This window comes from Propithecus coquereli, unplaced genomic scaffold, assembly GCF_000956105.1.
Source record: "Propithecus coquereli isolate 6110/MARCELLA unplaced genomic scaffold, Pcoq_1.0 Scaffold119, whole genome shotgun sequence".
Taxonomy (NCBI): Eukaryota; Metazoa; Chordata; class Mammalia; order Primates; family Indriidae; genus Propithecus; species Propithecus coquereli.
In genome coordinates, this window is record NW_012135969.1 from 3,480,742 (window position 1) to 3,505,825 (window position 25,084).

Here is a 25,084-nt window from a genome sequence, read left to right on the forward strand (position 1 = left end):
CATATCACTCCCAAGTAAAACTGACGTTTGTATTGTGACTAACACTGAAATCTGGATTAATAATCCTTCCAAAATGACATAGCAAAAATATATGAGTTTAATGAAGCTAGAGAAATGTATGATTTGCCAACTACAGATTTCTTTGAAGGTGAAAAAATGATTGGCAGGAAATAATAGATTGTGGAGCACTAATGAATTCTAATGAAATAATAACAACTCTAATTTGACTCCACCCTTATTCAATTTTTCCAATATTAAATGGCCCAACGGGGTGCGGTTAATTCAAAATAAATCGACCCAGTGTGGATTAGAGATGCAAAACCGTAACAAAGCCAAATGAGGGGAACTCCCTAAAAACTGTATATATATAAAGACCAAAGGACATTCACATTGGTGCGCTTCTTACTTCCATCTCCCACACCTGGACAAGCTCAACGTCTGCAGGAGCATCATGTCTTGCTCATCTCACGTCTTCTCCTCCAGGGCTGGAGGCAGCAGCTCGGTCAGGGTGTCTGCTTGTGGAAGCAGCTTCAGCAGTGGAAGCAGATGTGGTCTGGGGGGCAGTTCTACCCAGGGCTTCCTAGGAGGAAACAGCAGCTGTGGCCTGAGTGGGGGATCTAGCGGTGGCTTTGGAGGCAGCTTTGGAGGAGGCTTTGGTAGCTGCTCAGTAGGGGGCAGTTCTAGCTTTGGCGGGGGCTCTGGATTTGGCAGTAGTTCTGGTGGACGCTTCTGCAGCTACGGCGGTGGTATGGGAGGTGGTGTTGGTGATGGGGGGCTTTTCTCTGGAGGTGAAAAGCAAACCATGCAGAACCTCAACGACCGCCTGGCCAATTACCTGGACAAGGTCAGGGCCCTGGAGGAGGCCAACGCCGACCTGGAGAACAAAATCAAGGAGTGGTATGACAAATTTGGGCCTGGGTCGAGAGCTTATGAATCTGGAAGAGATTACAGCAAATACTACGCAATAATTGAAGATCTCAGGAACCAGGTGAGAAACTCAGTGATGATTGTATCTCTTTATTAAATTGTAGGACAATAAGAAATTGTTTTATTATTATTTGCTCAGTTGTTCCATGTAAAATTTTTCACATACGTTTTTGGTAAAAAAAATTTTATTAATTTCCATGGTGTCACTAGATGTATTTAGAATATAATTCACACTAGACATTTGTTTCTAAAAAATTTTTATGCAACAATATCTTGACGAGTGTAAATGAGTAATTATATCTTGTTCATTAACACGTTAATTAATTTTTTTTGCATCTTTGTGTCTCCTAGATCATTGCAGCCACTATTAATAATGCCAGCATGACTTCCCCAATTGACAATGCTAGACTTGCAGCAGACGACTTCAAAATGAAGTGAGTCTGCTTCAAAACATCATTCCCTACCACGGTGTAAAATAAGACTTCTTCTTTTTTTTTTTTACATACGATGTATATAAAGGAATTAATACAGGCAACTAGATCCAGTCTCAAATGTAATATTTTAATGTAAAATGTCTGCACCAGGAAAAAAGGCCAAACAGTTTTAATGTATGTTTTCTTACAAGAGATTGCAAAATTATAGTTCTTTTTAAGGAGTTGATAGTCTTTAAGTATTTCAAAAGAAGAATTTCAACATGTGCTGGATGGCAGTGGGCAAATCCTTTTTAAAATAAAGCTTCTTCACAGTAATTAATCTAATTCATACCTCATATTCCCAAACACCACTTAAGGTACGAAAACGAGCTCTATCTTCGCCAGTCGGTTGAAGCTGATATAAACGGCCTGCAAAAAGTGCACGATGAGCTGAATGTGACCATGTCGGACCTCAAAATACAGTCAGAAAGCGTAACTGAAGAGCTGGCTTATCTCAAGAAGAACCATGAGGAGGTAGGGACAATAAATCCACCAACGGGGGTTGTTCAACAAGGTTCATCGTTCACTACAAGGTCCCCGACCTCAAGGGATTTTGCTACAGTGACTTCTGTGTTTCCTCTCTGCCAGGAAATGAGCACTTTGCAGAGACAGTCCAGCGGGGACGTGACCGTGGAAATGAACGCGGCCCCAGGGGCAGATCTGACCAAGCTGCTGAACAGCATGCGGCAGCAGTACGAGGCGCTGGCTGAGCAAAACCACAGGGAGGCCGAGGAGCAGTTCAACAAGCAGGTGGCTCACAGCGGGCAAAGTGCGAGAACCCGAACAGCCAGGCCTGGGGATTGGAGCTTGTTTGATTTCACTGTACTCTGTTGATTTCGTTCTTGCAGAGCGCATCCCTGCAGACACAGATCTCCACGGACGCTGGAGCCGCTAGCTCAGCCAAGAGCGAGATCATGGAACTGAACCGAGTCCTCCAGTCTCTCCAGGTTGAACTCCAGTCTGCCCTGGCCATGGTAGGTGGGAAAGGGACACATTTGATTTACTTCCAAAGCTTTAAAAAATTGTTTTGCGGACACTGTTTTGAAGCATGTTGGCAAAATGTTGGCATCTGTAAAATGGGAATAATAGTACCTATTTCATGAGGTCATTATGAGAATTAAATGAGTCAATATGTATAAAACACTCTGGGCTTTTTTTCCCCAAAAGATGCATCATTATCTGATTTCTTTTTGTTGTTTTTATTTCAAAATATTAAAGAGGTACAAATGTTCTTCTTTTTACATGGCTTGAGTCAGGGCTATAAATGTGCACATGACCCAGGCAGTGTTCATTGTACCCGTTAGGTAGGTTTTTCCCCCTCCCCTTCTTCCTCCTCCCGCCTGCTTGATTTCCAATGACTTTTATTTCCCTCTGTGTACTTATGTGCCCATTGGTTGGTTCCAATTTATTAGAAAGTACATGTGGTGTTTGTTTTTCCATTCTTGAGATAATTCACTTAGAGTAATAATCTCCAATTCCTTCCAAATTGCTGCAAAAGGCATAATTCATCCTTTTTTATGGCTGAGTAGTACTCCATGGTATACATGTACCACATTTTGTTAATCCACTCATGACTTGAGGGGCTGTATAAAACACTTTGAACAGTGCCTAGTGGTGTGTAGGGAGTGCTATATTTAGTTACAGTAGCGCACTCTGATTAACTAATATTCGTTATCATTACTGTTATTGTTTATTCATTATCAAAGGTAAATCTCTATTAGGTGGTTCATTTGAAGACACCCTCATCAAAGAAATGTATATTTCAGTATTCACATGCTAAATACGAAGCAGTTCTATTCTGACGGTGTTTATGCGTCAATTTGCATGGGCATTTGTAGCAAAGCTCCCTGGAAGGGTCCCTGGCCGACACGGAGGCTGGCTACGTGGCTCAGCTGTCAGAGATCCAGGTGCAGATCAGCAGCCTGGAGGGGCAGATCTGCCAGGTCCGGGGCGAGACCGAGTGCCAGAACGCGGAATATGAGCAACTGCTGGACATCAAGACACGCCTGGAGATGGAGATCGAGACCTACCGCTGCCTGCTTGATGGGGAGGGACGGTGAGCCACCAACACCTTGATTTTGAACATTTGCTAGAAAATGAAGAAATTGTTTATTTACCAACTGAAATTTAAAGTTTCGGCAAGTTTCAAATAAAGTTCCCTTGAAAGGAAACATGCTCCATTCAGAAAGAAAATAGCCCTGCTTCTCTACAATTCTTTAACCAAAGAGAAGTAAGGGAGGATAATCATTTCTTTCACTTTTTGTTTCTCAATAGTTCCGGGGGCAGAGGGACTGGAGGTAAAGGATCATTCTGTGTGGACTCCCGAGGAGGAACCAGCACGACTCAATCAAGGGGTAGAGTTGCTTTTTAAAAATAATATTTTCTGCTTACTAAACGAGCTTCCATCATTAACAAAGTGTACTTTTCTTAGCCCAAGAAATCTGGGCAACAGTAATTCACTTTAAAGCATGACTTGTGAACCAACATTTGTATTTCCAGTTCTAATATTCTATTTCTTTTTTAGATTCAAGTAGAAGCAGAGAAACTAGGACAGTGACAGATAATGGCCAACAGATTTCACCTCAAGTCAACAATGTTTCTGATGTAAAATTCAAATAGGACTAAGATGCAGGCACCTGTGTTCTACCCCTGAGAAGTAAATGATGGATCCTGACAAACACACGGAATAATCCGATAGCCTTGAGGAGACAGAGCTTCAACTACTCCTATAATCGTTTCTGATATTCTTTTGTCTCTATTGGTTTGGTTTGGTCTTTAAAATGCCAAATGTCTTTTCCTCCTTCATCCTTCTGCGTCAATAAACTTTTCATCTGTTGCAAATCAACTACATCAATCTTTGTAATTTTGTTTCACACTGATTTATTTTGTAACAGCTTTGTTGAGACAGAATGCCCACACCATATGCAATTCACCCATCTAAAGTGTACAATTCAACCGTTTGTAGTATAGTCACTGAGTTGTACAGTCGTCACCACGATCAATTTTAGAGCATTTTTATCACCTTGAAAAGAAATCCTGTATCCACTAGCAGTCACTCCCCATTTCCCACCCCCCAACAAACCCCCAGCCCCAGCCCTAGGCAACCAGTGATCTATATTCTGTCCTATATATTTGCCTATTCTAGACTTTTCACATAAATGGAATCATGTGATGTGTGGCCTTCTGTATCTGGCTTCTTTCACTTGGCATGATGTTTTCAACATTCACCCATGTTGCAGCATGTATTTACTTTTTATTGCTGAATAATATTCTAGTGTATGGATATACCACCTTTTATTTATCCATTCATTGGATGATGAACATTTGGGTTATTTACACTTTTTTGCTATTATGAATAACGCTGCTATGAACATTCATGTAGAAGCTTTTGCATAGACGTGTTTTCGTTTCTATTGGGTGTATACCCTGAGTAGAACTGTCGGGTCATATGTTAACCCTATGTTTAACCCTTGAGGAACCACCAGACTATTTTCCATACCAGCTGTACCACTTTACATTTCTACGAGCAGTGCATGAGGGTTTCAATGTCTTCACATCCTCACCAACACTCGTTACTGATTTTCTTATTACAGTACTCTTAGTGGATGTTAAGTGGTATCTCATTGTCGTTTCACACTGACTTTTGAAACCTATTATTTTATATAGTCCAAAACCATTCCAAAAAAAATATTGTGAAATATTTGCTAGGGCTGCGGTTTTCCAGCTTTCTTATGGTGTCAAAAATACATACATGTTAGTTAAGATGGCACCTGCCCTTTAGAAACCTACACTCTACCTGTAAAGACAATACTAATGCAAATGAAAATAAAGACACCAAGTGTTTTTTAAAAGGAGAATTATGAAGAATGCCTTGAGTTTCCAGGTATGAAGACATTGGTATAGTGGACACTACCAGGGCTGATGCATCTGGCCCCAGCTGCTGGAGTGTGGGCTGCACACAGCTCCCAGCTGTGCCCTCACTGGGCATTGCCCTCAGCAGCCGGGGGCTGCCTTGCCCGAGATTTTGCCTCCCCCAGGATGGGCCGGTAACTGGCTGATGAGGGGTACAAAGGCCCAGCCCCCTTGCCTCAAATTGGGACAACTCCAGAGCTCCCCAAAGGATCAGCTGAAGCCTCCATTCAAAGAGCATTGCAGTTGGCCTCTCCCTATGCCCATTCCTGCCTTCCCTACCTCCTCACAGGTAAGTCTCCCAAGAGAACTCCCTGATAAACCTCTGTGAACATCTCTCCATCTCAGAGTCTATTTCCAGGAAACAAGACTTCAGAAAATAGTATTAAGTTACAACAATTAGAACAATGTGCCACCGACACAGGAATCAACACCCCAGAAAAAGACTCAGCATTTCACATTAGCTGTGGAAAAGCAGATAATTCAATCAAGGCTACTGGAATAATTAGTTATCCAAGAGGTAGGAGCAGGTCTTGGGGTGAGGACGGTATTAAATAGTTTATCTCCTATCACACACACCAAAATAAATTTCCCAGAGTACAGAAACAAGAGAAAGTAAACTTTTAAAGACTTCAAATTTTTTTTTAAAAAAATAATATGTATTTGTGGAATGGTGAAGGAAGGCTTTTTTAATTTAAAAAAAAACAGCATGAAGGGAAAGATGGATAGATTTGTATGAAGAAAATAATGAGCAACAAGAAGCAAAAGCAAAATTAAATGATAAAAATACTTTAAAGTTTAATGAAATATGGTAAAAATCCATCTCAGCACCAAGGGGAATCTGTGCAGCCAGCCAGACCACAGAGGCCAAACTTCAGCTGCACGATGTTAAGTCTTGTCCCCTCTGCAGTCTGGCGCCACCTGCTGCCAGCCGTCTTATCCATCTAAAATCAGGAGAGGCTTCTGGGCCAGGAATGAGTCGCCTGTTTAGTTGGCCTGACTCATCCTCAGCTCCTCATTCCACATCCTCTTCCCCAACAACCCCACCCACCTGTCCCCCTGCCATATCTCCCCTCCCCACCCTAGAAGATAAGGACTTTGGTCCACCCCTTCTTGGGGGCTGGATGCAGAATGGAAGCCAACAGCCAATCACTCTGTCTAAATTTTCAGCCATGCCACATGACACCAGGAGTTTTCACTGCACTCATCATATAAGGCATTATATGGGGCTGATGTCCCCAATATATAAAGTCATGAACAGATCTGTAAGAAAGAACCATGTCAATAAGAAATGGATACATGATACACATAAGTATAATTATTCATAAAATATGAATGGCCAATAAACACTAAAAAGTACCTAATGCTCAGCATCTCTAGCAAGCAAAGAAAAGCAAATTAAAATAATGAGGTGCCGTTTCAGCATCAAAACAGGTCCAATGTGTTTAATAATCAATATCCATTTTAGCAACGGTGTAGGGAAAGGGCATTAATACCTTGCTGGACGGAGTATAAATTAACAAAACCTTCAAGAGCGCAATACAGCAACAGGTATCAGAAGCCTTTAAGAGAAGAGCATATCCTTAGAGCCAGCAGTTCCATTTCTAGGAATTTATCCCTACATAATCAATTATTAATACATGTATATTCCTTCAGCTGTTTATCATAGTGAAACATTAGCCATAACAAAATATCCAACGATGAAGGATCGATAGGCTAAGTTATGAAACACCCATCAAAGTACATCAAAGGACTGCAACGCAGCCATTAAGAATGTTCAGGTTCATGTATTGACCTGAAGAGATGTCAAGTGTCTGTTGAGAAATAAAAAGTAGAGTTTCAAGATAATATATACAGTATGATTTTTTAAGAAAATAATTGTATACATATTACATACTGTACATGCTTATTAAAAATCTAAAAAACATATATATCAAAATGTTAACAGTGGCTATTTTGGGGTAGTGAAAATACAGGTGATCCTAATCTTTCACTGCATTTTTACATGCTCTTTATAACTTTTCTGAAATAAATATGTACTACTTGTAAAATTTAAAAATCTTTAAAGAAAAATTGTTTGTTTAAAGGTTTTTAAAATGCACTAGTAAAGAAAACCCCTCCTAATTGTAATATCAAACACTTCCTAAATCTGAATGAGAAGTAGTGCACTTAATAACCAAATTGCTAAATTCTAGAGCTGGAAGGGAACTTGAAAATTGTATAGTCCAATATAACAATTTTGTAGATCAGGACACTGTGGCTTGGTCTAGAGACATTAAATATACCTGAATTTTGGAAAACTTTTATGATGTTGTGTCATAGTCCTGGTGGACAGAGGACAAGAGACATGAAGCCAAGGAAGGTTTCCCCAGAGCCTAGGAGATGCGATCTTATCAAATAAAATACCATCCCATTCTTTTGCTATAAAACAATGTTTAAGCACTGGGATTCCTTGACCAAAGATGTGCAGGTGTCTCTGAGATCAGAGAGCCAAAGGAGGCTGAGGGGTCCAGCTCCAAGAGACAGAGCAACGGTGCCCAGAGCAGTGACTTAGCAATGGAAAGAGGCACAGGGGCTGGGTCTCCCTGCTCAGGTTACAATCTGAGTTATACACGTCTGTGCATTCTCTGAAGAGGAGGCTATTGTCTGTCTGGTATGAAGAAAGGTCCAAAAGGACCTTCTGAGCAAAGCCAATCCATAAAATCTGTGCTCATTTCAATCTGTCTTGACTTTGGACCCTGGAGGACAAAGCACTTCAACCCCTACAAAGTCACTCGCCCATTCTCTTAACTCTCCATTAACCAGCTGAATGATCTTTAGAAAAATTAGAAAATTGAGCTATTTAAAGAGATTCTAAAGCATTCACACACAAGTACAAAGCCAAGTCATTTTCTCCCAGAACAGAATTTGGCAAAATGGTACGACCAATGACCAAACAGATGCTTACTGGTGGAGAAGAGGAAGTCTTCAAACAGATACGCTTGACTGAAGCTACTCAGAGAAAGAATGGACAAGGGCGGTGGGGAAAGAAGATGGGGGAGGAGAGGAAGAAGTGCAGGAAGAGAAACAGCCACAGAACGGGTGGGTTTCTGGGCTGAAATCGATGGGCGGGGTTGGACCCACTGGAGTGGTCTCTCAGAACATCTATTATAACAAACCCTTCTTTTTCTTCCAAGTAGTTGAGCCTGGGAGGTGGGGGGCTCACAGCAGCCACCAACAGGAAGTTGACCTAAACAATGATTCTCTGCTGGGAGGTCCCAGGTGATTCTTGCATGACCTTCCCTGCCCCCTTCCCAGACAACACCCCTCGCTCTGCCAGGCCTCCTCTCCACCGTCACACACACACTGAGAACCACAAACCCAGGGGTGGAAAATAAAGATTTAGAAAACAGAACACATAGTATAAAGGCCAAAAGCAATCAGTGACCCAGGTAGTTCACAAAACAAATCAAGACATGTTGCTTTTTATTAATATAAGGAATATTTATCGTCTATCTACAATCTGTCAGGCATTGCAAAGAGAAGGTTCACACATCAGCCTACGCTTTCCCTTCTTCTGTACTGTCTGCCTTGAGAAGTTCTGCCAACATTCAACCAAGACTCTACACCCTGTGACTTCCCTTTACTATTCTGATCTTCGGCTTTTTTTTTGAAAAACACGCAACAGAATATTCTCTGGAATGAACATAAGATAGAAGCCCCAAGTTTTATTCCCAATTCTTTAAAGACTCCTCATGGGCAATGTGTCATACTTTTCAGTATGTTGTTTTCCTACTAATCTAAAAACATTCAATATGTGAATCAAAAAATTTTTAAAATATTAATGTATTATCTTACAAAAACATTAATGGTTACTACTTGCAAACCATTCTGCACTCATCACAAAAATCACATTCTATAATGAAGTGTAGTATATATGACTCTTTACAGGTAAAAATAAACTGCTAATCACAAGCTATTCAAAACAACATGTAAGTCAGGGCAGAGCATTGATCTGGGAGTCCAGACGTCTAGGATTCAGTCCATCTCTTCTCAACTATCATATATCAAAAAACTCCTGGATGCCAGACACCGCAGCTGGCATTTCCTAAACATCCTATTTCACTGGAACCTCACCAGATTCTTGAAGCTTTCACTTTACAGATCAAAGAAATGCCAAGAACAAATCTGTGATCTTTGGCAAGTTATTATTTCAAATAGAGAGTGAGTATTAAAATTGGGGATGTCTCGAAAAAGGGGGACTAATGTTTACTAAAGAATTATAACACTTCAGGCAAGAATAGAATTGTATTTCTATATGTGATTAAAATCCTTTAATCCACTAAATATCAGCATTCTAGACAGTTTGAAAATCATAGAATCAAGATTAGTTTGTTCTATAATTTCACCATTTAAAAGAAAAGTCACATAGATCCAACAGAAAGAAAGCATGAAAATGCATTTAATACTAACAAACAGAGGATGAAATGCTGTGGGCTTATCTATATATTTATTTATACACTGACTCATGAAGCAAAGAATTTGAGGCCATAATGGCTATTTTACTCATTAAAGGCCCTTCTTATGGGTTATCTCTGAAGAGTGTCAGAGAAACATCTCATAAGAACTTAATTTTGAAGCTGAGTTTTAAAAACAAGGAAGAGATGGATGCCAGCATCATAAATTACGTCAAGAGGAAAATCAAAAAATAAGAAATGAAACAGTAATACCTGAGTCATCACAACCTTCCTCAATTGAGACCCAAATGTCCAGATATCCCAAAGGTAAATACAGCTGCCAAGATGAAAAAAAAAAAAAAAAAAGCTACAACTCAGAAGACAACTGAAGAAAAAAACTCCACTAACCCCAGGTAAAGTTCAGAGGCAAAAGATACCATTAAATCTAGGCTGGGTGCGGTGGCTCACGCCTGTAATCCTAGCTCTCTGGGAGGCCAAGGCAGGTGGATTGTTTGAGCTCAGGAGTTCGAGACCAGCCCGAGCAAGAGCGAGACCCCATCTCTACTAAAAATAGAAAGAAATTAATCGGACAACTAAAAATATATACAAAAAATTAGCCAGGCATGGTGGTGCACGCCCGTAGTCCCAGCTACTTGGGAGGCTGAGGCAGTAGGATCGCTTGAGCCCAGGAGTTTGAGGTTGCTGTGAGCTAGGCTAATGCCACGGCACTCACTCTAGCCAGGGCAACAGAGTGAGACTCTGTCTCAAAAAAAAAAAAAAAGATACCATTAAATCTTGTCTTTTCTCATTTTTTCCACATAAAGGCTCTTAAATTTCTACATTTCATCAGATTTCTTTCACTTTGCTATTGTTCCTTTCTTTAAGCCTTCTTTTTAGCCAAATGCCAGCCCTTATGAAAGTGGAAAGATTACATTTCATAATTTTAAAAGGAAGAAAAACCCAATGACTGTTCCTCCCATCTGTGGCATTTGCATACCATTTAATCATTAGTGCTCAGATTTCTTTGGTTTCATAGCTTTGGGGACAGGTGTGGCAAGATGACCAACACATTATGTTTGGTGCATTTTTTACCTGCCTTAGAAGGGTGTTATAAAAATTCCTCCAGCTTAACAATTCAAAAGTTTGCACAGCACCTTGTACCCCTTGTGGAGAGATGTCAGTGTAAATACGAAGAACAGTGACATCGCATTACTGTGACAACAGTACAGGGAGAGCACAGACGCCAATACATAGTAAAGAGAATCACCACCTATTTAATAACGTGTCCCAGACAGAGGCAGTTTAAGGAAACATTAAGAGAAGGCAGAACACCAGATAACAAATGATTAAATACAAACATTAAGGCATGCATATAGTTTAAAAGAGACTGCCAAGATAAGAAAGAAAGTTTTAAATAAACAAAAGTCATCTACTCAAATATAAAGCTAAGGAGGCTAAAAAATATTTTTGGAAGCATCTGTACTTTTTTTAAAAGACTTTTTTTAAAAAATTGGGGTAAAGATACATAACATAAAACTTATCATCTTAATCATTTTTAAGTGTACAGTTCAGTAGTGTTAAATATACTCATGGTTTTACAACTAATCTCCAGAACTCTTCATTTTCCAAAACTAAAACTCCATACCCAGTAAACAATTTCCCATCTCCTCTCCCCAGCCCCTACAACTATCTTTCTACTTTCTGTCTCTATGAATTTGACTACTTCAAAAAAATTCATATATGTGAAATTATACAGTTTTTGTCTTATTTTTTTTAATTATTTAGAGGCAGGGTCTTGCTATGTTGCCCAGACCATAGTGTAATGATGTGATCATAGCTCACTGCAGCCTGGAACTCCTGGCCTCAAACGATCCTCCCATCTCAGCCTCCCCAGGCACTGGGACTACAGGTGTGCACCACCACACTGGCTACAGTACTTGTCTTTTAAAAGACACTTTTAACCAGAGCAACTACTAGAAGAAATGAACAGAAATAATCTAAAGTACAAAGGAACAGAAAAACATAAAGCAGATAGTGAACTGGGGAGGGTTCCAGATTTCAGAACCTATAAAATTATCCCAATCATAACATCAGTTATCAGAAGTAGATACAAAGCCTCTTTTCTAAATATCTTTTCAACAAAAATAGAAAACACATGAGCAATGAGTAGACTGGGGGAAACTCCAGATTTCAGAATCTGTAAAATGACTCCAGGAACAATGTAGGTTATCAGAAGTGGATTCATAAAATAATAAAATTTAAAAAAATAAATAATAAAACAAAAACCAAAACAAAAGAACAAAAAAATGTGGATTCAGATCCTTTTCTCCAGATATCTTTAAAATAAAGACAGAAGAAATCAGCACCATCCCTTTCTTTAAGATTCAATTCTAAAGAAGGATGTTGCTCTCATATCAGACTAGAATTCAATCAAAAAGAAAAAAATACTAACGTCAGCTACCTAAAAACTTTTCCAATCTTTCTTAGACATTATCTGCTTGAATAAATGTGTTGCTGAGATCTAATTCTACTTACATGGAAGATTTTTATTTATTTTTTTCTTATTAATAGTAAAAACGTATCTGATCTCACAAAGAAAGCAATACCTGGAATCATAAACTTCAATACCCTTAAAAAATATGGTGATTGAAACAATCAAAGAGAAGGATGATTAATTAAATCTGAAATGAATGCTGATGTGAAAGCTAATTTTGACTTTTGAGAACCATCAGAACAAAAAATTATGTGTTTGATGGGAAATTTTTATCCTCATCATATTAAGTATTTTAATTACATTCTCTGATCTGGAGATGTTCCCTGCAATTGGGAAATCACGAAGCGAATTTAATTAGAACTACTCTTTCAGAAAGGAATTACCAGTCATGGAAACCTCTGAAAGATTAAAACTGTAAGTCTGAAAAGTTTTCTGCCTTGCTCCACCTTATTTTTTTTTCCTTGATATAGTAAACGCCCCAGGGCTCGGACCCAAGCTTCAGAAAAAGAGCCAGTAGAGTGGGTTCACGAAAAAGAAATTATCCAATTATGGATTAGCAAAACTGTAACAGGGATTAAGAAGTGACAGAGAAAAGAAACACCCTAAAAGTGTGTATATAAGGGCCAAAAGGCAGCTTGAATGCGGTCCTCATCGTCACCTCTCCTATCCACCTGGACAAGCTCAACGTCCGCAGGAGCATCATGCCTTGCTCATCTCGCGTCTCCTCCTCCAGGGCTGGAGGCAGCAGCTCGGTCAGGGTGTCTGTTGGTAGAAGCAGCTTCAGCAGTGGAAGCAGTGGCCTGGGGGGCAGTTCTACCCGGGGCTTCCGAGGAGGGACCAGCAGCTGTGGCCTGAATGGGGGATCTAGCAGTGGCTTCCGGGGCAGCTTTGGAGGGGGCTTTGCTAGCTGCTCAGTAGGGGGAGGTTTTGGAGGAAGCTCAGGCTTTGGCGGGGGTGCTAGCTTTGGCGGGGGCTCTGGATTTGGCTGTGGGTTCAGTGGGAGTTCAGGCTTTGGCAGGGGCTCTGGATTTAGTGGAGGTTCTGAATTTGGCAGTAGTTCTGGTGGAGGCTTCTACAGCTATGGCGGTGGTATGGAAGGTGGTGTTGGTGATGGGGGGCTTTTCTCTGGAGGTGAAAAGCAAACCATGCAGAACCTCAACGACCGCCTGGCCAATTACCTGGACAAGGTCAGGGCCCTGGAGGAGGCCAACACCGACCTGGAGAACAAAATCAAGGAGTGGTATGACAAATTTGGGCCTGGGTCTAGAGATTCTGCATCTGGAAGAGATTACAGCAAATACTATGAAATAACTGAAGATCTCAGGAACAAGGTGAGACACAATCCATGGCTGAGTTCGATCATTTCTATGTCTTTCGCTTTTATTCAGATCATGTTCTATAATGCAAATTTTAAGCCAAAAAGTATTTGAAAACATTTGTTTGCTATAAAATGGGACCTGGTGTGCCTTATTTATGACAGTACTTAATTATGACAGTAAAACTTATACAATGCCAGGCAGCTAATTAACATTTATATATAGGAATGATAGCAATGAATCAACATTAGTTTAATCTAATTATTCCATGATTAATTCTGACAGGATGACATATTTTAGTATCTGCTAGATTTAAATAGTCCTTAGGATTATTTTTCTTCCTAGAAAATCTAGTGAAAATATTGTATAAGAATGTAGTGGAGGCCAGCACAGTGGCTCACGCCTGTAAAATCAGCGCTTTGAAAGGCTGAGGCGGGAAGATCATTTGAGGACAGGAGTTCAAGACCAGGCAACGTAGTGAGACCATGTCTCTACAAAATATTTTTTAAAATTAGCCAGGCATAGTGGCAGGCATCTGTAGTCCCAGCTACTCAGGAGCCTGAGGTGGGAGGATTGCCTGAGCCCAGGCATTCAAAGTTGCAGTAAGCAATGATCATGCCACTGCACTCCAGCCTGGATGACAGAGTGAGACCCTGTCTCTAACAAAAAAAAGAAGGAATGTAGTGGAATCTAAAAATGCTTAGCCATTATGGTACGGGAAATATATTTTTAAGATTTTTTTTGAGTGAAATTCCATTTTCACACTATTTTCTGAAAGAGCTCATGCAATAACTGATTTTCGAAAGCAGCAGAAATACAGAGTTTATACATCGTGTTCTGTAAAACAATGTTCTATACCTATTCCAATAAATGTGCAAACTGTTACCATTTTGCAGAAAAATGTAGTCCTAAATATACCAGTCCTAAATACACAGGTGTCATTACTAAGTTTGCAAAGTGATTCACCTTTAAGAGCTAATAACACAAGCGACATCTACTCTCACAGGTAGATGCACAGATGCAAGTTAAAATCCCTCATCACTATTAACATCTTTTCTAGATCATTACTGCCACTATTGAAAATGCTGGGATCGTTTTGCAGATTGACAATGGCAGATTGGCTGCTGATGACTTCAGACTGAAGTAAGAAACGTCAAGACTTGAAAACAGATGTCATAGGAAGAATAAAATTCAATTAACTTCCTAAAAAAAAAAAAACTTTTAGAGGATCATGACCTAAATTTACAAACATCTCAAGAGTAAATTTTAGAAACCATTACTCTACCAAAAAGAAAGAGGCAAATTAAGTATGAGAATTTTATTACAAAAAATATTAGGCATGATTAAAATTAACATTAAACTCATATTTTTCTTTATGAGGGAAAAATTCCCAAGAGAAAACTCAGGGGCCTTCATTTATCCAAATGCCCAGAGGTGAAAGCTTTTTCAACATGCAAGAATGGGAGGTACTCTTTGAACATGGCCAAGCCAGCTCACCGCACTGCCTTACTGCTACCCCCTCCAGGTATGAGAACGAGCTGTACCTTCGGCAAAGCGTGGAGGCCGACATCAACGGCCTGCGGAAAGTTCTGGATGACCTGACCATGACCCGCTCCGACCTGGAGATGCAGATTGAGAGTCTCACTGAGGAGCTGGCCTACCTGAAGAAGAACCACGAGGAGGTAAGAACACGTTCCACATAAATGAACAGTTCTGGCATACATATTCCCCCCCCACCATCCACTCTATAAAAATAAAATCAATTCAATTTTATCTAAATGAATTTCCTACATACTATGACCAGGAAAAAGAAGTAATAATAAGCAAATTATATCTGAATTTGATCTTTTGTTCCCCTTCAGTGTCCTAGTTTCAAATTTTGTTGTCTATGCATATTTTAGGATATCACTGCTTTTCTATTTGATTCACTATGGTCTTTTTGCCTCGTGCTAGGAAATGAGGAGTCTGCAAGGAAGCTCTGGAGGAGACGTGTCCGTGGAAATGAATGCCGCTCCGGGAACCGACCTGACCAAATTACTGAATGATATGAGAGCACAGTACGAGGAGCTGGCGGAGCAAAACCGCCGTGAGGCTGAGGAGCAGTTCAACAAGCAGGTGGATTGTCTCTGCTGAGCACCTGCAGCCGCACACAAGCCACTTCTGCTCCTTTCATCAGCCTACAACAATTGCATTTTATTTTTATTTAGAGTGCATCACTGCAAGCACAGATCTCTACTGATGCCGGGGCAGCCAGTTCTGCCAAGAGTGAGATAACAGAACTGAAACGTACTCTGCAAGCCCTGGAAATTGAGCTACAGTCCCAACTGGCCATGGTATGTGCAAACAGCTTTTCAACATCTCCAGCAAGAGGTTAAGCAAACGCAGTTTTCTTTCTTTGTCAAGATGTTCACCAGGCACGTAATAAAAGCAGTGTTAAGGAGAACTGTACTGTGGTTATAGGAAGCATAAACCAGTTAGAGATAATGTACTCTGTTTCCATAAAAGATTTAGTTTTAAAAGAAATACCAATAAAAATTAGAGACGTCATAATAAAGCAATATAGGTTGTAACTCGGTGAAGTTGTACTTCTAGTACCATAGAAAACTGCGTTGTTTAAAAATCATCCAGTCACTTATTTCCATCATGAATTTGCCGTTTGCTTTTTCTCTTAGAAAAGCTCCCTAGAAGGGACCCTGGCAGACACGGAAGCTGGCTACGTGGCTCAGCTGTCAGAGATCCAGATGCTGATCAGCAGCCTGGAGGGGCAGATCTGCCAGGTCCGTGGTGAGACTGAGTGCCAGAACGCAGAATACGAACAACTGCTGGACATCAAGACGCGCCTGGAGATGGAGATCGAGACCTACCACCGCCTGCTCGACGGAGAGCGAGGGTAAATGGAAATCACAGGCATGTTGAAATGCATACCTTGCTGAATTTATTTCACAAAAACAAAAAGGGACTCAAAGGTTAGAACTTGTCTTTAACAGTAATACAGTAACAGACACAGTCCAATCAAAAGAAATCCAAAGCCTCATCATGGAGAATTCCCAACATGGAGGGTTTCTCCTACCTCTGCAAACTACAAAGAAAAACGTAATTCTTTTTTTCCCCAGTGGTTCTGGTTTTGGAGAATTTGACTATAGAAACTCAGGATCCAGAAACACGGGATCCAGGGATTCGGGATCTGGTGACTCAAGATCCGGAAGCTGTTCTGGTCAAGGAAGAGGTAGGCAGTTTTTAAATGATGATGATCCTATAATTATGCTTCGCTTGTCATATTAAAAGTGTATGCTATTGTTTATACAGTCTTACCCAGACAGAACATACTTAATCAATGCAGTTGAATTTCTCCTGCTCTGTGTTTCTGTGATAGCTCCCAGACTGACAATGTGATCCCATGATTTTCAGATCCAAGCAAGACTAGAGTGACCAAGACCATCATAGAGGAGGTGGTGGATGGTAAAGTTGTCTCATCGCAGGTCAGCAATGTTTCCGAGGTGAAAGTTAAGTAAGCAATTACCAGATCAACAAGGGTGTCTTTCAAAGAAAAAAAATCAAGAAGGACACAAGTGAAGAAATGGCATTAATCTAGTCATCTTTCTGGATAACTTCAGGGAAAAGCTTCAGTCCAGAAACAGATGATAGCCAATTTTTCTGCATCCTCATATGTTCTTATTAGAATGCTCTTGAAAAAGTTGAAATGACAACTTTGCTCTAATTGTTTCTGTGCTTCAATAAACTCACCTTTGCAAGCTAACTACATTATTTCTGAATTTTTTAAAGAAAGTCAATTATTTTCCCTAGGAATGAAGCTATCAAGTATGATCTTGCTGCATTCTTAAATTACTAATATTAATTCATTATTTATATCATACCTTCTTTGGACAACCAAGATTACAGCCATTTTTAGGTGGGCATTTTTAATGACATCACACAAGAATTCAGTGACATGATAGCTGGAATTAGACTGTGGCATCCCTAAAACTATAGCCAACACATTAGTCCCCAGAGAAGGATGAGATTATCTGAATAATCAACTTATAACTAATCAATGCCTAGTTTCTTTTTGTCCATCATTGAACTGGGTATTTCATAAGCTAAAAAAAGAAACTTAAGATAGGTCTCTTACTTCGAAAAGCTTACATTTTAGGGGAGAAGGAAAGCTAAAACCAAAACAAGACAGCAAACATAAAAAGGTGTGACTAGTAAAGGGCTTGATTTCACAGAATTCACCAGAAGTACCACAGGAATCAGACAAGGCATGTTTGCAGGACGTTTGGGAGATAAAATAAAGGGTATTGGGAGATAAGATTGGACACGTGATATGGTGCCAGATTTCTCAAAACCTTGAAAGCCCCAACAAGAAGAGAGGCTTGGGTAATAGTTCCCTTTGCCAAATCTAGCCACTCCTCTAGCCAAAACCTCACTTGGCCAAGCTGCTGTTTCCTTTCTCCACTCTCCACTGATGAGGTCTTAACCCCATCGGTGGTCATGGCCTCATTCTTTCACTTCTACAGTATCCCTAAAGCCACGTGGCTCCGCCTTGTCCTGCTGGGGGTGAGGAAGCCTGTTAAGGTAGGATAGGAGGTGGTCCAGGGCCCAGGAAGAACCAGACATAGGACCACTCGAGGCTGGGAAAGGGCTTTTTCTCAATCAAGGGACTTAATATGATCAGATCACAAATTAGAGAATCAATTCTACAAGCCAGGCCTCAAGAAAAGAACATGGGACATGATATAATAGCCAAATTTAAATTTATAAAAGAATAAAGCTGAGCATAATTCATATAAATTGTATCTTCCAATATAAAAGCAATAAGAACTATGTGAGACTGTCAAACTTTAATCATCAGAACAACCAAAAAATGTGGTTTTTCGTCTTCTGGGCCCATTGAATAAAACCTCAAATGAACCTCTGGGCACACTGTGACTTCTGCTTAAATAGCTAACCACAAAATAAAATTAATAGCTAACCACAGAATAAACACAAAACCTCTCCTCAAAGAAAAATAGCAATGTTAAGGTGTCTTAAGGCAAGCATATGTTTCCCATAAAATCACTATTGTAAATAAAACCCGGAATGTTTCTTCTCTGCTGAAAAACTAAGAATATGAACCAGCTGATCCAGCCTGGATTAACAGCCGAAGGACAGAAATGGAAACATGCCCTGTGCAGCCCCCCAGGCCCTAGGGCTGTCATGACCACATCAGGGAAGCCTCTCTCTGTGGTCTTCTCAGGGCTAGTCTCCCAGCTTAGGGTCCTGACCGCCTGGGACCTATGTTTATGGCTAGTATTATCCACACGTCAAGGCAATGTATGAGGCTACTCTGAAAATCTTCTTGCGGTGAAAACTCTCATTCTGTGTTTCCCTGGCATGTGTTAAGACACTGTATTTGCACTAAATGATTGTTTACAGATATAGAAAAAGCTAGATCATGGGCATCAAGATACTAGACACAATAGAATGTGTTGTTAAAGGCATGTTCAATTTTTTTTTTTTTTTGAGACAGAGTCTCACTGTGTTGCCCAGGCTAGAGTGAGTGCCATGGCGTTAGCCTAGCTCACAGCAACCTCAAACTCCTGGGCTCAAGAGATCCTCCTGCCTCAGCCTCCCGAGTAGCTGGGACTACAGGCATGCGCCACCATACCCGGCTAATTTTTTCTATATATTTTTAGCTGTCCAATTAATTTCTTTCTATTTTTAGGAGAGACGGGGGTCTCGCTTTTGCTCAGGCTGGTCTCGAACTCCTGAGCTCAAACGATCCACCCGCCTCGGCCTCCCAAAGTGCTAGGATTACAGGCGTGAGCCACCGCGCCTGGCCTGTCTTTCTGACCCCCAGGGACTATGGACAGGAATGGTGAGAATGCTAGAAGTGGCATTTGTCCTCCCAGAGACTGGAAACAAGATTTACAGCAAGCAGCACAGAGGAAATAGTTAAAGGATTTGAGGCAGTAAGGAAAGTGGTCTAAACTTGCTTAATGACTTCATGGAATTACACAGCGTTCAAACAAGAGGAGACAAAGTTATGAATATAAATCACCCCAAATGTAGCTCAAGTAATATTATCCAAATAACCTCCTCAAGTAACAAAATACTTCAAGTAATAAATCACTTTAAAAACTTATTAGGTTCTCAAACATGACACTTGGATAACAGAAAATATTGATCAAGCTCTTTTAAAAACAATTTACTCATTTGTAGTACCAATATCAACATGAAATAATAAAGTGGAGAGACACAAACACTGAGATAACACTTCAACCGCTCTTTTTAACGTTAGCACTTAAATAGCACATAAAGGACAGACCCAGAGTGTATACTGAGCTATCGCGTGTAAGAAGCTTGGACTCCCTGGAGAGAGGGAGCGATGAAGTGTTTTTTTGCTGACTGAAGCACAAGGAACATGAAAGCTCATAACAAAACTGCAATAGGATGTGCACCGTATGGTTCAGGCTTGCTTCTGAATGACACAGTGGAGTTGGGCAGTGTCCAAAGATCTACAATAGCAAAACAAACTACAGGTATAAAAGTCATATTGCAATAGGTATCTTTTATAAAAAGGAAAAAGAAAAGATTACAAAAAGTATTGCCATAATGTCCTCTAAATGTACAACTATAAAACACAACAGAAAAAATTTACATTGACTTCCACATAAATTTGTCAGGAAATCACCCATGACTTTTAGGAGAATGTCATTATGCTTCTCGAAAGGGATGCAGGAACCACCCAGAAGTTGCAGAGCAGGGAAGACCTCAAGCTGAGTCCAGAAACACCGGTTGGCTATCAGCTGGGAGGAACAACCTGACATTTCGAAGACAGGTACTGTCTCCCAACCTACCCACCATAAAACCGGTCCAAAGTTCTGGAAACGGTTTTTAAGAAACCACAAGAGTCAAAGATAAGAAGTTATAATATAGAGTTATAATACGGAGTATTCTAAGAAATTCAGAGAACAAGGCTACTCCATTTGGGAAGCTAATAAATATTAGTCACAACTGTAGGGAGATGAATTATCTCAGGGACCGACCATTTCTCATAATTTGACAACTAAGATCTGCTAGATTCCTTAATGCCCTTAGACCCAAACATTTGATATATGTGCAAGGGTATTTATTACAGTATTTTCTAAAAGGGCAAAAACATGGAAACAGCCTGTATGTTCATCAGCAAAGAAATGATTGAATAAACTATGTGTATCCAAACAATGGGATATAACACAGTCATAAAAAACAACGCATTAAATCTTTGTGTATTAACCTGGTGATATATCTATGCTATATTTTAAGTGAAAAAAGCAAAACGCAGAGTCAGTGCATATAATATGTTAGTGTAAACAAAAGTACTGAGAGAGGGAAACCCATATGTATCTGTATGTGTTTACACGAGCATAGAAAAATGTACCCACACCAAAAGGCTAGCAGTGGTTACCTGGCTGGCGTGGTGAGGAACTGGTGAGCAGAGGAGGAAGATTGCTCACTTTTCTTAGTACATCTGTCAGTTGCTTGACCTGTCTAGGGAGCAGGCATCGCCTTTGTATTTAAAAACGCATTAGAAAAAACGTAGCTGTGTTTGGTTCCACTCATGATGTAAAAGCACTATAATGCATTAATAAGTATATAATTAGTCTAAATATATGTTTTTATAACAAGTGATGTCAAGCATAATAATTTTGGGGGCAAACCTAAGGAGAAAGAGGAGGAAGAGAAAAATTAGGAGAAAAGGAATTTACATTTCATAAGCACATATTACATATGTAAATACTTTGCTTCTATATGTGTTCTTTCACTTAATTCACAAGCCCTATGATATAGGTATTACTGTTCATATTTTATAGATGAAGAAAAGGAAGCTTGGAGAGGTCAAATAATTTACTCAGAGTCATACAACAAGTAAGGGAAAGAATTAGAAATTAAAGCCCAGTCTTCTAAATTCCACGAGCTGGAATTCTACTGCACCGATGTAAGTAAATTTCTGCAGTTTCATATCCTAAACCCACAAAGTGGCCTAATTCTCTAAAGAGTCCTCCAAAAAGTACTATATATATATTTCCATTTTTTCAAAACTGCTTCTTTCTCACCGAAAGTAAACAGGCAGGCTTCAAAATTTCCAGAACAGTTTTCTGTCTACATAGACAGGAGAAATCTGCTGGAGTTGGAGACGAGAAGAGCTGGCACAGATGCCCCTTGGCCTGAGTTCAGGTGGGTGGGGGGTGAGATGAGAGGTAAATTTCATTGAAAACCAACTTTTTATGTGCAAAAAGTTCATATGATATGCAATCTAGGCAAGACCCACTCTAAAATTTTTATAACAATAAAGTGGTGAGGAAAGTTTCTGCAAGAGATTTCATTTAAAAATTGAGATTTTGGCCGGGCGCCTGTAATCCCAGCACTCTGGGAGGCCGAGGCGGGCGGATTGTTTGAGCTCAGGAGTTCGAGACCAGCCTGAGCAAGAGCAAGACCCCCGTCTCTACTAAAAAAAAATAGAAAGAAATTAATCAGACAACTAAAAATATGTAGAAAAAATTAGCCGGGCATGGTGGCACATGCCTATGGTCCCAGCTACTCAGGAGGCTGAGGCAGTAGGATCGCTTGAGCCCAGGAGTTTGAGGTTGCTGTGAGCTAGGCTGACACCACGGCACTCACTCTAGCCAGGGCAACAGAGTAAGATCCTGTCTCAAAAAAAAAATAAAATAAAAAAAATAAAAAATAAATAAATAAAAAATAAAAATTGAGATTTTATATATATATATAGAGAGAGAGAGAGAGACAGAGAGAGAAATGTAAACATAGTTTCCAAGCATCCTCTCTCATCCTTGAAAAACCTTTAATGATACAATTCATAACTGTGATGATTAATGCCCAGAATTTACTGAACTTACAGAAAATGCTTTGTATCTATATACTTTATTCCACTTAATCCACAAACCATATGATGTAAGTATTACCGTTCATATTTTATAGATGAAGAAAAGGAAGCCTGAGGAGGTCACATCATTTACTCAAAGTCATACAGCAAGTAAGGGAAAGAATTAGGAGGGAAAGAGCTTTTTCATAACTATCACAACCTCTATCAATTAATTCTAACACCTTCATCCTTAGAAACACACACTGCTTTTAGCTTTACTCATTGCTCGCAGCTATCTGTAAATAAATTACTTCAAATAACTTTTTATGAGTTTGTCTAAGACCAATAAGCCAGATTTGTTTAATCTCCATGACGGTTTTTATGCAAATGAGGGCTTTGTTGCACTGTTTCAAAGTGAGGTAATTTGTCTTCCCCATTGTGTGTTCCACACGCAAATTTTCCATGAAGATCCAATATCAGTGCTTTGTGATTTCTATTGCAACCATAGCCACAAAAAATTCACAGAATTTTAAAGAGTTGGGTGGTGACTTTTATTTTAATCTTCCAACCAGAACAGAAATTCTTCCTGAAAGATTATTCTAGGTCTTTAGTCTCTGGCTAAAGGTGCCTAGAGCTTGGAAAGTTCATGATTTTGTAAGGGGGCAGCCCATTTGATTTAAGAACAGGTGTATTGTTAGAAATGGTTTCCTTATATTGAGCCAACTCTGTCTCCCCATATAACTTCCAGCTCTTTGATCCTGGTTCAGGCCTTCGGAGCTATTTTTAAATGGCCATTGTGTCTTCTCTTTTCTAGATAAAAATTCTAATTTCTTTAGCCATGCCTCATCTGATATTGTTTCCATACTCCTCATTATCTGGACCACGTTTTGGATACTGGACATTTTTGCAATTAAATATCCCCTCTAAAATATGATACCCAGCGTTAAACACAAGGATCGAGAGCTGGGGGAAGATGGCCTCTGGGCTTTGTAAATCTTTGAATATAATCTAACAGCAGCAGCCGCACCACACTCATAACTCTGTTGAGCTGGAACTTTTGCCAAGAACCTTTATCCTTCATCTGACGTTTTGTTTTGGTAATTCATAGAACTTCATTTTTTATTCTACTTATTTTACAAAATCTTACTTAGTTGGGGTCATCATTTCAGCCTGAAAGATCTTTTAATATATTTTCAATTATCTCAATCAACATATTAAATACATTTTGTCATTTTAAAAAACCAAAAGCAACAAAAACTAAAATATAAGTAGTATCACACCAGTAGCCCCACACTTGCCAATAACAAATATCAGCTTGACATATATATTTCCTGAATGTCATTTGCATATTTTATTCTAAAAGTAAGTGTCATTTCCATTTTACAGAAGTTTTAAGAAATATCTATTGAACGAATAGGGTATTTGAAGACATAGGAACAAACTTAGACTCTCCCTTAAAGTAAAATGAAGCACAGGCCATGCAGAGAATATCAACTGATGCAAGTTTACTTACCAACAAATATTGTCTTTCTGTGTATGATAGCTTTCACTAAAAACAGATCGTCCATCAACCTGTGGGTTTATCTCACAACCTCTGACAATAAATATTATGAAGAAAAATGGAAATCATGTGGGTTTATTCCCATGATTGCAAAAAGAGATGCAGCCACTGCAGAAGTTTACAAGAATCTGGAGAAACTTACAAGTTTCCTATTTAACACTAAATCAACCTACAACACTATATTGCATCAGTTCCTCCATTCCTCTTTAACTTTCAGGAGGTCCGACACTTACATAAAATAAACAGGAAAAAGTTAGATACCGTAAGTCATTTCAAAATTCCAACGCAGGCTTTGAGAAAATTCTGAAATTTCATTTTATTACAAGCAACAGATTTCAAGAAAAAAATAATACAAGAATACTAAAATGAATCTGACCATTTTCTCTTCCTAAATTTCATTCTTCCAATATTTAATGTATAGGATACAGAAGCTAAGGATCTGCCGCTTTCTATGACTTCACCAGAAATCCCTAAAATTGGTTTCATCTCATCTGAAAATAAGAAATATTTATCATATAATTCCAAAGGAAAATAAATTATTATAGGCACAGCCATGAAAATGGTTGAAAATGTCTGAGGGCAGAAATTCAATAAGATAAAATACAAGTTTAATTGGGCTAATAGCATGTAAATAGTATCTTCTTCATTCCTCCAATATAAGATAATCAATACCTGAAGACATTTTCTGTACCTTTAAATAAATAAGGCACTCTGTGGAATTTAACAAATAATTAGCAAAACAATAACTTAGTATTGCAAATGTTATTAAAAATCCTTAGAGTGATTATATCAGAGATGAAACGCCCACTTTATCAATTATTAAGAGGGGTTACTAACTGATAATTTCCTTAACACTTTCCTGAAGGCACTGGGCTTTCTTTCATCAGGTCGCACTCTGCCCAAAATCAAGTCTATGGCAATTACATACAGGTCATTGGAAAGGAAGAATTGTAGGGGGAAATTGTAACTTAAGTGGATCCTCAGATGGAGGTTTTTCTACCAATCTGAGGGGTACCAACTTGGGAGGAGGTGAGAGTGCGTTGTTCTCTGGTAATGAGAAAGATTCGATGCGAAATCTAAATGACCACCTCACAATTTACCTGGACAAGGTTCGAGCTCTGGA

The 25,084-nt window shown here is 39.4% G+C and overlaps 2 protein-coding genes across 2 annotated transcripts; both read left to right on the plus strand.

The window, feature by feature from the left end:
• Nucleotides 1-451: 451 nt before the first annotated feature.
• KRT24 (keratin 24, type I) lies at nt 452-4,019 on the plus strand. Its single transcript, XM_012659774.1, has 8 exons — nt 452-988; nt 1,279-1,361; nt 1,718-1,874; nt 1,989-2,150; nt 2,249-2,374; nt 3,239-3,456; nt 3,675-3,754; nt 3,925-4,019. Exons 1-8 carry the CDS (start codon nt 452-454, stop codon nt 4,017-4,019), a joined length of 1,458 nt encoding a protein of 485 aa, XP_012515228.1.
• An 8,921-nt stretch (nt 4,020-12,940) lies between these two features.
• LOC105823668 (keratin, type I cytoskeletal 24-like) lies at nt 12,941-17,308 on the plus strand. The gene is made up of 8 exons (XM_012660916.1): nt 12,941-13,570; nt 14,616-14,698; nt 15,081-15,237; nt 15,509-15,670; nt 15,763-15,888; nt 16,228-16,445; nt 16,669-16,781; nt 16,964-17,308. The coding sequence occupies exons 1-8, from the start codon at nt 12,941-12,943 to the stop codon at nt 17,065-17,067; spliced, it is 1,593 nt and encodes a 530-aa protein (XP_012516370.1). The 3' UTR covers nt 17,068-17,308.
• The last annotated feature ends 7,776 nt before the right edge of the window (nt 17,309-25,084 follow it).

Bases quoted from the DNA above. Each gene is read 5' to 3' on its own strand.
- KRT24 (XM_012659774.1), top strand. From the start codon at position 452: ATGTCTTGCTCATCTCACGTCTTCTCCTCCAGGGCTGGAGGCAGCAGC. The intron at 2,151-2,248 runs GTGGCTCACAGC...TCGTTCTTGCAG, and splicing joins AGGAGCAGTTCAACAAGCAG to AGCGCATCCCTGCAGACACA. The intron at 3,457-3,674 runs GTGAGCCACCAA...GTTTCTCAATAG, and splicing joins CTGCTTGATGGGGAGGGACG to TTCCGGGGGCAGAGGGACTG.
- LOC105823668 (XM_012660916.1), top strand. From the start codon at position 12,941: ATGCCTTGCTCATCTCGCGTCTCCTCCTCCAGGGCTGGAGGCAGCAGC. The intron at 15,671-15,762 runs GTGGATTGTCTC...ATTTTTATTTAG, and splicing joins AGGAGCAGTTCAACAAGCAG to AGTGCATCACTGCAAGCACA. The intron at 15,889-16,227 runs GTATGTGCAAAC...TTTTTCTCTTAG, and splicing joins TACAGTCCCAACTGGCCATG to AAAAGCTCCCTAGAAGGGAC.